Source organism: Staurois parvus, unplaced genomic scaffold (genome assembly GCF_062004578.1).
Source record: "Staurois parvus isolate SC_StPar_1 unplaced genomic scaffold, SC_StPar_1.0 ptg000132l, whole genome shotgun sequence".
Taxonomy (NCBI): domain Eukaryota; kingdom Metazoa; phylum Chordata; class Amphibia; order Anura; family Ranidae; genus Staurois; species Staurois parvus.
Genome location: NW_028317928.1, coordinates 8,812,247 through 8,829,827, shown reverse-complemented (window position 1 = coordinate 8,829,827; position 17,581 = coordinate 8,812,247). Strand labels below are relative to the sequence as shown.

At 43.2% G+C, this 17,581-nt stretch overlaps 1 protein-coding gene across 1 annotated transcript in view; it reads right to left on the bottom strand.

Annotated features, from left to right (window-relative positions):
- The window catches only part of LOC149466311 (uncharacterized), a 137,086-nt gene extending 121,053 nt beyond the window's left edge, over positions 1-16,033 (bottom strand). The window contains 5 exon segments of the mRNA XM_089672992.1: positions 12,092-12,190; positions 12,467-12,578; positions 12,701-12,798; positions 13,324-13,394; positions 15,982-16,033. Of these exon segments, the coding sequence (XP_089529118.1) occupies positions 12,092-12,190; positions 12,467-12,578; positions 12,701-12,798; positions 13,324-13,357 (343 nt within the window). The 5' untranslated portion in view covers positions 13,358-13,394; positions 15,982-16,033.
- Between the last annotated feature and the right edge of the window lie 1,548 nt (positions 16,034-17,581).

Here is a 17,581-nt window from a genome sequence, read left to right as displayed (position 1 = left end):
TAAAATCTGCCCTTGTTTTAATTTTGCTTCCTTATTTAGACTCCAATGCATTTTTCTGACAAACCTGCTGACAAATGTATGTGTAGGGGATTTGTAGAGGTGGGAGGGGTTTTTTTTCACATGCTTTGTTTTCTTGATATTTTGATCTGTAGACTTTTTTTTGTGAATGGATCTTCATACTAAGTGATTGTGTAAGTAAATCTTATGTGCACGAAAATGTTACTTGATTCATCTTCCCCTTTTTTTCCTGCTATAACCTGAGCACACACAGTTCACTAGAAGTATCTTTAGATTGTAAGCTCTTATGAGCAGGAGTGTTTTATTTTTGCCACGTGAATCCTATTTTTGTGACTCACCAAGATATTGACTGTACCTACTTGTTCCTGCTGACCAAATAAATGAAGATATATTTGATCAATAAATGTTTGACCGATGTTTTTGTGTTTATTTTATGTTCAATATATGAACAACCTTAATAGTTACTTTGTATACTTATATAATCTGCTCAAATGTAGCTTGTAAGAGCGTGAATATGCAAGTGTGTGCAAACTGGCTTTTTCAAAACCAAAAAAAAAAAAACCCACTTGCACCACAATATTGTTATGTACTAATGAATGTCACATTCACTGTGCAGCCAGCTACAGGTTTTCTACAATTCGATTTACAGTAATAAAATAGTCCACACTTTGTTGATTTTTGGCCTTTGGCAACAAATATTAGCCAAGGTTAAAAAAAACAAATCAATAAGAAACACACATTTGCGAAAGCTATCATAGCCGTGCATAGAAATGCGCGATTGCAAACAAATAAGCACCAAACAGGTGTCCGCATGGCGCATGAACGGCTATCCTGGAAGTCCGTCATCACGTGCGCTTGCACCCGGAAGTGGTTGTGGGGAGTGTAAGTGGATGAGAAGTGGTTGGAGGTTTTGTGTTGGTTGAAAATTTTGATAACTTTATTGGCATTTGGACATGGCGAGAGCACAGTTCTCAACTGAGGAGATGATCCTTATATGTAAAGTAACTGTGGCCATTGCAAATATGTTTATAACATGTGAGGGACAGGTAATTGTACTTTTGTGGGTGGGGCCTAGCAGAATCTCACTTGGTGCACATGCTACTTATCTGTACATTAGCTCCTGGGTATTGATGGGTCAATGATATTAACCACTTGCCTACTGGGTACTCATACCCCCTTCCTGTCCTGGCCAATTTTCATCTTTCTGCACTGTTACCCTTTGAATGACAATTGTGCGGTCATGCCACATTGTACCCATCTTAAATTTGTATCAGTTTTTTCAGACAAATAGAGCTTTCTTTGGGTGGTATTGACTTGCTGCTGTGAGTTTTACTTTTTGCTCGATAAACCACAAAATAGCTCATAATGAATAAAAGTCTGTTTATATTATAACATTTGGTAAACTGGTAATTTAGCAACACTGATGTGCGTTGATGAGGCAGTACTGGTGGGTGGCACTGCTGGCCACAGGTGGGCGGAACTGTTGGGTGGCACTGGTGGGCACTGATCATCGGGGCCGACCCCTGCTTTGATAACTGCTGGTTCTCGGCAGTACTTTCCACACATTCTGACAGCGTGATGAAAGTGCAGCCAAGACCCGGCAAATGCATTTCCCGGTGATCAGCGTGTCATTGGACATGGCTGATCACATGGTAAAAAGCTGCTGTGATTGGCCTTTACCACATCACGTGATTAGCTGTGTCCTTAGGACACAGCAATCACGGAGAGCGCGTTCTGCCAGGATGCCATATGACACCCTCCCAGAGCTGCCTGGATGCAGTGTAGCGTTATTCGGCTATCTGCGGTCGCCAAATAGGTAACCAGCTAGGCCTTCATGGCTAATCTTTGAATATCTGGACATGTATACTGCGTATAATGCATTACATTCTACAATGTGTTGGTGTACATGGTATTACAGTGTGCAATGCGTTGCTGGATTCTGCATGACAGTGGACAGCGTATCACAGTGTGCAATGCGTAGCTCCAGCCTGCATGACAGTGTACAGTGCATTACAGTCTACAATGTGTGGGTGTACACGGTATCACAGTGTGCAATGCGTTGCTCCATCCTGCATGACAGTGTACAGTGCATTACAGTCTACAATGTGTGGGTGTACACGGTATTACATTGTACAGTGTATTACAGTGTGCAATGCGTTGTACACTGCAGTGTGCACTAAAGCATTTTACACTCATGCACTGTACACACTAACGCATTTGACATTTCTAGTGTGCAATGCGTTAGTGTGCAATGCCTTGGACAGTACAATGCATTTGCAGTATTGGTGTATGTTTATTAAGAACAGATAATTCATCTGATTTTAGTTATCAAGGAGAAGTCTTCTCTGTCCCCCTGTTTATGAGGTGGAGGACAATTGTTTTCCGAAGAAGAGAGGAGACATTTTTTCAAGGAGATCTGTATAGATTTCCAGAGATATGTGTAGATGGTTGAGGGGCTGCATGTGATCTCCGGAGATAATTGTGATTAACGATCACCTGAGTTAAACCAGTGAATGAAAAGTGTAAAAAAACACTTTGTCAAGCCACATATTGGCACATTCTGGTGTCACACAGATGCGATGTGAAATTTGCAGTGTTTTCTGTGCAAGCGCTGCACCGCATCACAACCGCAACCCCTTCATGCCACCTGCTGCGGCTTTCTAGGTGAAGTTACCAACACACCAATATTGGTACACAAAGCGTATTGCGATTTGCCAAATTGGATGGCATGCCTATTCACACCCATGTGCATACCCTGAAAAAGGGTCCTGCACATTTTTGGCCCGGATGCGGTGCAATTTGAGGTGTGCAAAATGTTTGTCTCTAATTGCAACGCACACAAATTGCATGTGATTTGCCCAGGAGTGCGGTGTTAGACCACAATGCATGTATGTGAAGCCAGAATAAAAGGATGTGGATTTTGTCTATTTTTACTTGCGCATGTTAACATTATGTAAGTGCATTTTTCTTCTGTTTAACATGCTATAGAAATGCAACATGCATTTGGATGTAGTGTTTTTGTATGTGCATTTTGGAAGTATTCTAAACACATATTGACCCTAGGGCCACACCATATCTTATGCAGGCCATAGATGGGTCGAAAATCGGCCGATTTTTCAGCCGAAAATAAAATCGGCCGATTTTCGGATCGTTAGTGGGCTATTTGTTCGGCCGTTTTTCGGTATTTTGGCAGATTTTTTTTTTCGGTAAAGTTGGAAAAAAAACGGCCGAATTTGCCGATCGGCCGATTTTCACGGCAATGATGGGCAAATCGGCCGATTTTTTTACTGATAAAAAATCTGCACATGAGCAGTGACCTGCAAGAGGAAGACAAAAAGAAGAAGAGGATGATGAAGAAGAGGATGATGAAGAAGATGATGAAGAAGAGGATGATGATGAAGAAGAAGAAGATGATGAAGAGGAAGAAGAGGATGATGATGATGAAGAAGAAGAAGAGGATGATGATGAAGAAGAAGAGGATGATGAAGAAGAGGATGATGATGAAGAAGAGGATGATGAAGAAGAAGAAGAGGATGATGATGAAGAAGAGGATGATGATGCAGAGGATGATGATGGTGAAGAAGAAGAAGATGATGAAGAAGAGGATGATGATGAAGAGGATGATGATGAAGAAGAAGAGGATGATGATGATGATGAAGAAGAAGAGGATGATGGTGAAGAAGAAGAAGAAGATGCGGATGAAGAAGAAGAAGAAGAAGAAGAAGAGGATGATGATGAAGAAGAAGAAGAGGATGATGATGATGAAGAAGAAGAGGATGATGATGAAGAAGAAGAGGATGATGATGAAGAAGAAGAGGATGATGATGATGATGAAGATGATGAGGATGATGATGATGATGAAGAAGAAGATGATGAAGAGGAAGAAGAGGATGATGATGAAGAAGAAGAGGATGATGATGATGATGAAGAAGAGGATGATGATGAAGAAGAAGAAGAGGATGATGATGAAGAAGAAGAGGATGATGATGATGAAGAAGAAGTAGAAGAGGATGATGATGAAGAGGAAGAAGAAGAGGAAGAAGAAGGATGAAAAATGAGAGGAATTCCAGTATGGCAAAAAGTGTCCCTGCAGAGAGCTCCGCTATTTCTTTGACAGTTCCTTGACATTTACAGCGGTTGCAACATTGTATCTATTTGTTTCCGAATAAAAACATCTGTATCCGAAATGGATACAAATACATTGTTACAACCGCTATAAATGTCAAAGAACTGTCAAAGAAATAGCGGAGCTCTCTGCAGGGACACTTTTTGCCGGCTGTAGACGGGATGAAAATCGGCCGATTTTTTTTTTTACCATTGCTGGTAATGTCGGCCGCTTGAACAACCGATTTTTCATTTTTTAAAAGAAAAATCGGCTGTTTTTCTCCCCGTCTATGGCCTGCATAAGCATTAGTGTGCCTGGGGGAGGGGGGACCTTTGGCCTTTCCAAACACAGTAGATGCTCCAAGAATGTTTCCTTGAACTCTTGAAATGGTTAAAAAGGAAAGACACTCTAGATAGCCTGCACTGAGAATTGACTGTCATGATGACGTGTCAATGATTATTTGCTCTCATTTTTCAGGAGTGGTACTGCTTGCGGTTGAAGCTGGTAGAAATCCACCTTCACGTCCTCCACTCACCTTCACTTGTGGCCAGTGGATATTTTGTGGCCGCAGGCAAGAACTGGCATCGAGGACCTGCATAATGACCCTGGCATGCCAGAGGTGGTTTGGAAGCAGCACAGCAATTTGACCATCCCTTTCCTCTATGTTGGTTTTAGGGGTGCAGAATTGCTTCTCGTTCGTGAACGGACTGTCGCCGGATATCAGAGTCCCCATATTTTCAAGATATGTTTTAGCCATGTTGGCTTATTTTTATGTTATTTTCCAAGTGTGTCGCACCTAACCGCACAGTAGTGTGGTGCCATGCGTATTTGTGGCTGTGAATGGGGCTGTTTTTAATAGACGTGTGTAGGTGCAACAACGTTTTCATCATGGTACCTGCGCACATCTACATAGGGCATTGCATTTCTTTGCTGTGCTGGAAAATGTGTGTTCTTGCATGCGTTTCTGCACCACCAATGGTGTGAACAAGTCCTAAGGGCTGGTTCACACTATAGAAACAGTCTAGATGTGTTCCTGATGGGTTTTTTTCATGCCCTTTTGGCATGCATGTTTAGTGTGTTCCAGTACATTTTGGATGCGTTTTGGACATATTTACATTGCATTTTTGTATCCCTTCCACTTATTTTTTTCTATTTTCTTTGTATTCAATGTAGTTAGGGACATGTGCGTTTTAGTACATTCAAGGACGTTTCAATGTGTTCCAGTACAGTTCTGTGCAGAAACAATGCAGCGTGGTCAACTTTGTTTACAACACCTGCAATGCATTGAAAATGCAAGCGCTGATGTGAACTATGACATTGACAACCATATAACCTTCTTTCTGTGCGTTTGTGATGCTGAAAAAGCAACTGAAACACATGTAGTGTGAACTGGCCCTAAAGGTTATTAGAGGTCAGGGAACGGGACTGACCAGGAATTGTGAATTCAATCAGACTAGTGGTGAGATACAATCAGCAATTGTATAATAATGTGAGATCTGAGCTGTAGCTGATAGAAAATGAGACACATTCACTTGATCAGTAAATAGATAGTTAAAGAGTGGGGCGGTGATCCATAGATTTGCATATGGGACAGGTGATGATGGGGTGGGGGAGGGGGTCAAGTTGTATAAGGAGACAGATTTAAAAGAGAAAAAAGTTACAATGAAATATACACGGCATGAAACTTGCACATTTCCTAATTGGCAGAAGAACAGTACGTAAGTAACATTCATCCACTTTCTAGTCATTAGGCAAAATCATAATTGATTGATCAATATTCCTGCCACAACCCAGAAAATTGATCTCCATTTTTTTGGGATGTTGCCAAGACTGGGATTAGAACCCATGACCCAAGTGCTGTAAGTTCTGAGCTCTAACCACTAAACCACTGTGGGAGACACAGTTTGAGCTATAATGTAGAATAGTTACATTGTTTAAAAATGATAAAGCGAGCGCTGGTCAAATGATATAGACTAGTAAAATGGTATTACACAAGATAAATATAACCACGAACAGTAGTGCATGAACTCGTGAAAGGTCATCCACCCCTGTGACAGTGTACTACACTATTGAGCACCTTTCTGGCTCCTGTGGCTGAGCTAATTCCTCCCCAGGACCATTTGGGCACCCACCCTGATGGATGGATGGATGGAGCTGGATGACTAACCCATAACTGCCAGCATACCGCTGCACCCCCAGATGTGTGATGTGTATAACCCATACACATTAATACTTTTGTTCTGGTGAGTGTAGACCAGTCCCAAGGGTGGTTTAACTTTCACAAGTTCATGCACTACTGTCCGTCACGGAGAGACCACACGTGCCATTCATAGGCACTCTCTGAGTTGATACTCTCACACGAAGGACATTCCATTATTCAGGAATGATTATATGAACTTATTTTAGCACCATTTACAATATTACATCATTGTTGCAATTCTTTGCACTTTTTGGTTTTTACATGCATTCATTATTGATCACATGCATTTATAGCGCTGCACTTGTCTTTACCATAGAATAGTTACGTGATTAAAGAGAATGAAGATATATAATTATATTGGGAAATTAGAAGTATATAAATTATTTGAGATATAAGTGTGAAAATGTTTAATATTTGAGTACAGAATGTATGACATTCATTAGTAAATGCATTAGTTTCCTGATCATTTTGGAGACACAGCAAGAAAAGAAATAGAAGAAAATAGAAAATTCTAATACAGGTGTACTATTTATTACATTCTAAGAATTCTCTTGCCATCATAAGAATGCCAATGTTAATAAAGCCCGCGCTTGTGCGCCATCTAGCGAACATATCCGGTATTGCACCTAAAAATGTGCCAGACGGGATACCACATTTAGTGATAGCAAAGTAGTCAGTAGACGCTCGTCAATGAGCTTGCTAGACGCTGGTCAGACGACTGATTGATTGACCGGAGTCTGCCTGAATGGTCAGTCTCTGCTAGTACACTCACATCTTAGTGAATCAAGGCCCTTCTGTCTGGCCAACAGGCCTTTTGCATATCATGTGAGTTGTATTTTTTACCAACTCACCAATGTTGCACTTAGAAATTGTTTTTTTTTTCTGTTTTTTTTTTAGCCAATTTTCCCTAAGGAAATCGTTGGATACTCTCCAGAGCTATATCTCCCTCTGGTGGTCAGTGAACACATCATACTCTTTGGGATACCTGTTTTGAAGAGATCCTGGTTGCTGGCTCCCTCTGGTGGTCTTCAATCAGAACTCTGCCATTCAGAAACCCTGTTGAAATGCAGTGATAGATGCTGCCACTAGTCAGAACACCCAGGTCCAGATGCTCACACCCAGATGATCTCATCATCTACATGCGCTTAACATAGCGCTATCTGGTTAGTGCAACCTATTCTCATTTCCACACCATTGATGTCACGAATATTGTTCGTTCGCTACATATAGACTGTCACCCATCTTCATGTTTTTATTTTGGAAATGAATTTATGAACTTATCTATGCATGGTGACTCATAGTTGTGTGCGTTACACACAATCTTGCATCTATATATGCCTAATGTCATTTTCTGAGTAGTATACATATTTCTACATTTATATTTGCTTTATATCATTGATAGGAGCGCTGCATGTTTGTTTTATACATATGTGTCATTCTAAGAGGTTTTCTGAGGTTTTACCTTCTCTTGCTAGCTGCTCCACTACATAGATCTAGCGCTTGTTTCTTTTAGATATTTGTTAATTAATTTGTATTGTTGTTTTGGTGCAATTTATCAGAAAGACCTTCTTATTTCTCTATGGCCACGAGAAATGAGAACTAATATTTGAAGCACTATAAGGTTACACTAATCCCTCAAAATTTTATCTTCCATTTAAATTGATAATCACATATTGTTTGATAACATAGAAATTAGCATATTATATTTTTGATTGTGTGTACGAGTATATATTCATCACCAGTATTTTGCGTTTGTTTTAATATATATATAAATTTTGTACATAAATTTATTTATCAAAAAGGCAACTTTTGTGTATATGGTACGAAATCATACTGGTAATAGGACTCAAGGTAAATTATTAAGTGGTGATCAAATTATTAGGGTGTCCAAGTTATTGGTTCATTAAATATTTGCCGTATTTTAATGGATGGAGGCAATGCGATATTTTGTTTAAGGGAGAGGACACCACCCTATGTATTTAGAATAAATTATTACATAAACCACCACACGTGGGCACCACTCAAAGCACATTTTCTCAATAAATGCAAAACAGTCTGCGATTGGAAGAGATTGTGACATCACCACCCCACTTCGTCCATTCAGACAACACTTCGTGGGCCATTCACATGAGTACAAAGGCCCTTACAGGAAGCAAGACCTGTTTATATGTCTTAAGTAGTCTGGAGCTGCATGCAGGCAGCCTATGTGAACCACTTGCCCTCCAGAGGATCCCCCCCCTCCTGACCAGGCCTTTTTTTGCGATACGGCGCTGTGTTACTTTAACTGACAATTGCACGGTCATGCAACACTGCACCCAAATGAAATTTACATCCTTTTTTTCCCCACCAATAGAGTTTTCTTTTGGTGGTATTTGATCGCCTGTGCGATTTTTATTTTTTGCACTATAAATGGAATAAAAAAAGACCGGCAATTTTAAGGAAAAAAACAATACTTTTGACTTTTTGCTATTAAATGTGTCCAGAAAAAAATTTAAAAAATCAAATTTCATAAATGTAGGCCAAAATGTATTCTGCTCCATGTCTTTGCAAAAAAAAATCCCAATACGTGTAAATTAATTGGTTTATGTGACTTATAGGGTCTACAAATGGCGGTGTATATATACTGGATTTTCTTTTTTTTTACTACTAATGGCAGCGATCAGCGACTTATAGCGGGACTGCATCGGGCATTCTGACACTGGGCGGAACTGACTTGGTGTCACTGACATCCCCAGTGACACCAATACAGCGATCAGTGCTAATAAAAAGCACTGACACTGTACTAATGGCACTAGGCAGGAAGGGGTTAACATGAGAGGCGATCAAAGGGTTAACCATGTGCTGTGTGTGATTTACTAGGAGGCTGTGTCTTGTGTTTCGCTGCAAGCACACTGCTATGCACAGCCATACAAAGCAGTGTGCAGGAGCTGACAAGGGAGAGATCTGTGCTGTTTATACACAGGTCTTGCCTCCATCGGAGATACTCGCGATCACTGGGTGCCTGCGAGAAATCACTGGCTGGGACAGCCGAGGCCGCGAATGGCGGCGCGGGTGGTGCGCACGTGCGACCCCTACCTGGAACTGCTAAATCAAGTATAGATACGTGATTTTGCGCACCCATGCCACCATGTAGCAGTATTTCTGCTAGAGCGCAGTGCGGAAGTGGTTAATAAATGGAGAGACAGAGGCTGTATGGACTCCATGTTTGACAAGCACAAAGACAGGCGCATGACCCCGAATACACACGGTTTGCTTTTTGGGCCATGCACCTGTCCTTTGGGTCTGTCAAACACGGATGCGAAGGTGAGCCACTGTGTCTACATTGACTAACATAGGCCGCCTGCATGTATCTCCAGATGAATAAACAAACGGCTCATGCATGCTGTATGGGTCACTGCATCAGTGTGAAGGAGCCCTGTAATGCGAGAGATTGGTCACCGGAACTAGTATCCAAATTAGAAGATTTATCCTCACCTGTAGTTCTAGTGAGAACTTCAATATTTTGTATTTCCCATCACTTTATGCCTCAGTGGCGATGGACACCAGGACCAATCAAGATGGTGGATTTACCCAAAGGAGACAGACAGCAACAAAGAGGTTCTAACTCTTCCACACACTAATGAACGTCAATTTCTGGCAAGTCATGGAGGAATCCTACTGCATCATGAGAACGATCTTTTTTTTTTTTTTACCTCGTTCGTTTAGCTAAAACATGGAAAGGAGGGACAGTCACACACTAACATTAAAGTGTTACTAAACCCACAGTAGTACAATCAGTCTGTATATGCCGTAAAGCATGCTTGTTATACTCACTGTGGAACCGAAAGGGTTAATACTCTGCATTGTGTAAAAAGGCTGTTTGATCCTGTCATTTCTGATCCTCTCCTTCTTCTACTGTCCCTAATCCATCTGCCATTGTTGGAGCAGCAGTGGCAAGTCTGCACATGCTCAGCTTGGTGTGTATTGCTATAGAATTTTTTCTGGGGAGGGTGCATGAGATCTGCACAGGGCCAATCAGCACTCTCCAGACCAGGGGCCCTGCAGCCTCATAGGACAGTCCAAGGAGAATGAAAACGCCTCCTACAAGATTAACCAGTGTTCTGCTGGACACTGATAGAAGTCACAAGACTGCTATATACAGTCAGGTCCATAAATATTGGGACATTCGACACAATTGGGACATCGACACAGTTTCATTTCAAATCCATTATGGTGGTGTATAGAGCCAAAAATGTTAGAATTGTGTCGGTGTCCCAATATTTATGGACCTGACTGTACTGCTGATGAGAAAAGGTATTTAGCAGTTTATATTTACTAACATAATGCATTTCTCTGTTCTGTGGAAGAACAGATGTAGTGAATGCAGGGTCTGGGGAGAGCGGATATAGTGAATGCAGGGTCCGGAGAGAGTGAATATAGTGAATGCAGGGTCCTGGGAAAACAGATATAGTGAATTCGGGGTCCAGGGAGATCGGATATAGTGAATGAAGGGACCAGATATAGTGAATGCAGGGTCCGGGGAGAGCAGATATAGTGAATGTAGGGTCCGGGGAGAGCGGATATAGTGAATGTAGGGTCCGGAGAGAGCGGATATAGTGAATGCAGGGTCCGGGGAGACCAGATATAGTGAATGCAGGGACCAGGGAGACCAGACATAGTGAATGCAGGGTTCTAGGAGAGCGGATATAGTGAATGCAGGGTCCGGGGAGAGCAGATATAGTGAATTCAGGGTCCGGGGAGACCGGATATAGTGAATGCAGGGTCTGGGGAGACTGGATATAGTGAACGCAGGGTCCGGGAAGAGCAGATATAGTGAATGCAGGGTCCGGGGAGAGCGGATATAATGAATGCAAGGTCCGGGGAGAGCAGATATAGTGAATTCAGGGTCCGGGGAGAGCAGATATAGTGAATGCAGGGTCCGGGGAGAGCAGATATAGTGAATGCAGGGTCCGGGGAGACCGGATATAGTGAATGCAGGGTCCGGGGAGACCGGATATAGTGAATGCAGGGTCCGGGGAGACCGAATATAGTGAATGCAGGGTTCGGGGAGAGCAGATATAGTGAATGCAGGGTCCGAGGTTTAGTAACACTTTAAATCCCAAATTGTAAATAAGGATGACAGTTAAAGTATAACTAAAGGCAAAACTAAACAAACAGGAGGCCACAACCACGTAGTGCCAGTGATTTATTCTACATACAATATAGATGCCAAATGGATACTCACAAAAAATGGAAAATAAAATGGCGTTAAAACCAAAAGATGAAGTAGGATGTAGAAGTCATGTGTGCACATGCAGCTCCACCAGGCCGGTTGAACCTACGTTTCGGGGGGGCACCCCCTTCCTTAGAGGTAGGCAAATCTTTTTTTTTTTTTTTTTTTTTTTAGTTTTGGATAACATGGAGAGGGATTAGAACACCTGTTAGGGAGATTCATCCTGTTTACCAAAGTGAAAGTGAAAAAAAGTTTCGGGTTTTGAAAAAGAAATCGAAAAGAACTCTTCAAATGGAGACACTAGTGGCAATTAGGGATTCCTTCTTCCTTAAAGGGATTTCCTCTGATTTCCTTTTTGGCTATAGGACAGGAATTGAATGGAAATCTCCCTCATTGGACATAGATGGGAAAAATTTTTTTGCATAAAATGAAAAAAAAAAAAAAAGTTTGCGTTTAGTTCTACTTTAAAAGAATGAAATCCATAATTTGAGTAATATTTTTTGGCAGTATAGATCTAATTATCGTTACTGTGCTGTATTTAGTGTCTATTACTCACCTGTGTTCATCTCTATATGAACTTCCTCCTCTTTAATCCTTGCACGTCCTTCTTCCTCCTCCTCAGCTTTGATGTCTCTTTGAGTGTCTCCTCCGGGGTCTGTGAATAAATATGAGAGTGAAGCCCCCTGTACTGAGATGTATGAGAGACACCAGAGAGTGTATGTAGGGGGAGACTGGTCACGTCTCAATCACCTGATGTGAGGAGGAGAGCCGGAGTCTAATAGAGGCTGATGGCTCCTGACCCCCCCACTGGACACATACTGTTTCCCCATTACTGTCTACTGACAGAGGAGGGGGGAGAAGAAGAGATGATTGTAGTGACTGAACAAGGAGGATCTGGGACTCTTCTCTGGATTTAGTGTTTATTCCTCACCTGTGCTGATCTCTGCAGGGATCTCCTCCTCCTTACACCGATCATCATCCATCGCATATATATCTTCTGCTTCATCTTTAACTTCAACTTTAATAGTAACAAGATTTTCATTCTAAACAACGCAGACATACATATGAAAGTTAACATTCATATTTTGTGTTTGTTTTAATAAGACTTCGCAAATTATATGATCTTAATTTATTGAATTATCCAAAAAAAAACAGTTTTATTTACCTGATCCTCCTGAGGGATCTCCTGATGTTCCTGTGTGGAGTCCCGGGAATACAGAGGACAGGGACATCTCTCTGGTGGGTTCCCATTACTGGATCCATCTGTAGGAAACACACACACTGACTGAATACATTGTTTCTATGTATTTATATCAGAGGATGTGTGTATCTAGGTCAGCATTTTTTCACCCTTTTTTCAGTCAAAATCTCGAGGTACCCGTCTAAAAAATAAAAATGTTACTTATTGATAGGAAACCTGAGCCTGGGATGATTCACACAACTGCGCTGATTAAATTAAAGTTATGCTCATTTGGCTGTACTTCTCCTGTGGATCACAGGAGTGCAGTTCGTTCTGCACTCCTGTGACCCATCTGGGGAACCCAGATGGCACCCTGGTTGAGAAACCCAGATCTAGATGGATCTTTAACACTCTTCTCTCCTTTACGAGAAAAGGAAGTCTCCTCTTAACCAGTGATGTGAGGGGCGGCCGGTTTTCCATCATGATGTCCTTGTAGAGATCCTTGTGTCCTATATTCTCCCACTCCTCTATTGTTTCTATGTCTTTATATCAGAGGATGTGTGTATCTAGGTGGATCCTCAATACAAGAAATAAAAGTCTCCTCTTACCCGGTGATGTGAGGGGCAGCCGGTTCTCCATCATGACGTCCTTTCATAGATCCTTCTAAATACTTCCAGACCTTTGAATAAAAGCGGGTTCATAAAGCACTGCAGCAAATCCATAACATTACAGTTACCATTAAAAATGTATCTTGAAAAAATATACGAGGGTTCTTCAGAAAGTTTCCACACTTTTTTTAAACTTTATTTTATATATATATATATATATATATATCTGTGCGGAAACTTTCGGATACACCTCACATAACTGTGAATCAAAGGTACATGCTGGCTTGTAAGGCCCAGGTAAGCTGGTTGAATGTGTTTCTGTTGCTAAAGTTTGACATATATGATCCTATGGCAGGGGTGGGCAAACTTTTGGACTTGAGGGCCGCAATGGGTTCATATATTGGACCCGGGGGCCGGAGAAGAGTAGATGAATGATGTGTATGTGTCATCCATAGTAAGTATAATAATATTCCCCCATAGTAAGCATAGTAATTCATCCCCCCTATAGTAATTCATTCCCCATATTAATTCATCCCCCATATTAAGTCCCCAAGTCCCCCTTGTGTCAATTTACTTACCTTTGCTCCGCGCGTTCCTCTCGCCGTGTTCCCGCGCCGTTCCGGTCTTCAGGGCGGACTGTGAGAGGAGCCTAGTTCCCCTCACGTTCGTCACGCTGCCCCGCCTACACACATCCTGATAGCCATCCTGACAGTATCACGCTCCGCGGGCCTGATTAAAAGGTCCGCCGGGCCGTATACGGCTCGCGGGCCGTAGTTTGCCCATTGCTGTCCTATGGCATCACACCCCCAGACCAGCGATTTGTCACCCGATCAATGGAGCTTCAGCAACATTCTGAACAGCAATAAAGGGATTTCCAGCAATCAGAATTGGGTTGAACCTTAGATAGATTGGTTCTCTCAGCAGAACTTAGTCACCAGCGAGGGATTGACCCTCTGATAAGGCCCGAAGGCACTTGTGGTCATCTAACCATTTCTGTCCCACGTGGTCATTGCCACTTTAACACCGCGCTATAGCCGATATATATGGCAACAGCATAGCTCCCCAGTACTGGGAGGACTTTCCTGGATGTCCTCCTATGTGTGCACCTCCCACTCGCATTGGGAACGCTCTGCGATTGCTGTGTCCCTTAGAGACAGTGGATCATAGATTAGGGTAAAGGGCCAATCACAGAAGCCCTTTACCAAGTTTTCAGCTTTGTCCAATCACATGTGTCACAGAGTAAACAAACACTGTCGGTTTCTGGCCATTGGCTCACCTTTTCTCACACAGAGACTATGTGTGAGGGAAGGAGAGCCGGATCCATAAGGGGCACAGTGCATAGACTATTTACATTGATACACAGTGCCCTGATCATCAGTGCCCATTAGAGCAGTCTATCAGTGCCCCTCTGGGCAGACTTATCAATGCCATCAGTGCCTCGTCAGTGCAGCTTTATCAGTGCCCATCAGTTCATCCTCATCAGTGCCCATCAGTGCAGTCTCATCAGTGCCACCAGTGCAGCATCATCAATGCCCATCAGTGCAGCATCATCAATGCAGCCTCATCAGCGCCCCTCAGTGCAGCCTCATCAGCGCCCATCACTGCAGCCTCATCAGCACAGCCTCATTAGTGTCCATCAGTGCAGCCTCATCAGCGCCCATCAGTGCAGCCTCATCAGCGCCCATCAGTGCAGCCTCATCAGCGCCCATCAGTGCAGCCTCATCAGCGCCCATCAGTGCAGCCTCATCAGCGCCCATCAGTGCAGCCTCATCAGCGCCCATCAGTGCAGCCTCATCAGCGCCCATCAGTGAAGCCTCATCAGCGCACATCAGTGATGATGAAAAATTACTTATTTGCCAAATTTATAACAGAAACTAAGAAAATTTTTTTTTCCCCAAAATGTTCGGTCTTTCTTTGTTTATTTAACAAAAAATGTAAAAAACTCCAGTGGTGACTAAATACCACCAAAAGAAAGCTCTGTCTAAAAAAAAATAAAAATGTCACATGAGTACAGTGTTGCACGACCGCGCAATTGCCATTCAAAGTGTGAAAGCGTAGAAATCTGAATTTCGGCCTGGGCAGGACGGCGGTGAAGGTGTCTTGTATTGAAGCGGTTAAAGCAGAACCAAACCCATTGATTTAACGGTTTCAACAGTTGCATGCCGGGATTGCTAACTGTCACTGATGCTTGTGCTCTCAGCCAAACTGTCAAGCCATCCAATGGCTGGTGACATACCTAATCACCATGGCAACTGACGATCAAACAGAGGCTAAGATGGCCGCTTTCTTGAATGTAAAGGAGAGGAGGGTTTAGTTCCGCTTTAGGAGTGTAAGGCCATTTTGGGTGATAATAAATATTCTGAGTGTAGTAAATGCATTTTTGGGTTCCGTGAGCCCGTAAAATATGACGATCAGGGCAGAAGTCATGAATCTTAACCCGCGGTGGATTCATCGTGCGCAGGTCACAATCCTACGGAGAGTATCAGACTGAAGCAGCGCTCCTATGTCGGAAAAATGATTACTTAGCTGTATGGAATTTTGTTTTTCTTCAATTCCCTGAGATATCACCGTATTGACTTCACTCATCCCATCTGCATAGATATAAACATTTGAACCCTTTCCTCTCCTCCCCATCTCATAATAAGAAGCCATCATTACCTCCTCCTCACTGGGCACACACTCTCCAGCCTCACAACCCCCCACCACTACCTCTTCTCTCCTCCTCCTCTCCTTTCAAGGGCCACAACAAAATGGCTGCTGCCCTTTAACACCTTCAAAAGCCTTGTTTTATTTCATATAAAGAAAGGGAGGCCTTGTGTCTACGTTGCAGTGCAGGAAGAAAGGTAAAATGGCATTTTTTGCATTTTCTAGTCATGTCTGGTCTACAACAATATGGCTGCTGCTCTACTACAAGAAAGAGTGGTTTGCCCTCTAGTGGTCATACCGTGGAAGAATGGCTCGATTCTTTCCAAGTGCGTGCCACAGCTGCCTAGTTGTCATGGTGACGTGCGTGTGCAGAGTGAAAGGACAGGCTGCCGACAGCCATTTTGTCATAGGTCAGGTGTAAGAAACCTAAAGTTGTGTTGTTTTTTTCCCTGTGTTTCTGGGAAGGGGTAGGAAAGAGACACATCAAGGGTACAGGTTACATTTTGAATCTTTAGGGGTTCAATATTAGAGGGGTTATCTATTACTATAGGGGTACAAATATAGAGGGGGCAATCTGTTAGTGGGGAACTATTTGGAGACAGTCGGAGAAGGGTAAATGAGTGACCAGTCTATGGGGTGCGTATATTGAGTGACCAGTCCATGGGGTGCGTATATTGAGTAACCGCTCCATGGGGTGCGTATATACAGTGACCGGTCTATGGGGTGCACATATTGACGGACCGGCCTATGGGGTGCGTATATTGACGGACCGGCCTATGGGGTGCGTATATTGACGGACCGGTCCATGGGGTGCGTATATTGACGGACCGGTCTATGGGTTGCGTATATTGACGGACCAGTCTATGGGGTGAATATACTGAGGGACCGCTCTATGGGGTGCGTATATTGAGGGACCGATCTATAGGGCGAGTATATTGAGGGACCGGTCTATGGGTTACGTATATCTAAACTCCTCGAGCGCCTAGTCTACGCCCGCCTATGCTCTCACCTCAACGACAACAACCTCCTCGATCCCCTACAGTCCGGCTTCCGTCCCCTACACTCCACCGAAACTTCCTTACTCAAACTCTCCAACGACCTGCTAACCGCCAAAGCTAATGGCCACTATTCAGTGCTCCTACTCCTTGACCTCTCTGCGGCCTTCGACACAGTCGACCACCCCCTCCTCCTCAAAAAACTACACTCCCTCGGCCTCAGAGATTCTGCTCTCTCCTGGCTCTCATCCTACCTGTCACAACGCTCTTTCAGTGTTACCTATAATGCTACCACCTCCCTCTCACTCCCCCTCTCTGTTGGGGTCCCTCAAGGCTCTGTCCTCGGGCCCCTTCTCTTCTCCATCTACACCTCCTCCCTTGGTCAACTCATACACTCTCACGGCTTCAACTACCACCTCTATGCCGACGACACACAAATCTATCTCTCAACCCCCCACCTCACCCCCTTGGTCTCCGCCCGAATCACACACCTGTGGAGCGACATATCAGACTGGATGTCGCTCCACTTCCTTAAACTGAACCTCTCCAAAACCGAGTTTCTTGTCTTCCCTCCAGCCCGGACACCACCCCCCATTGACTTCTCCATCATGTCCAAC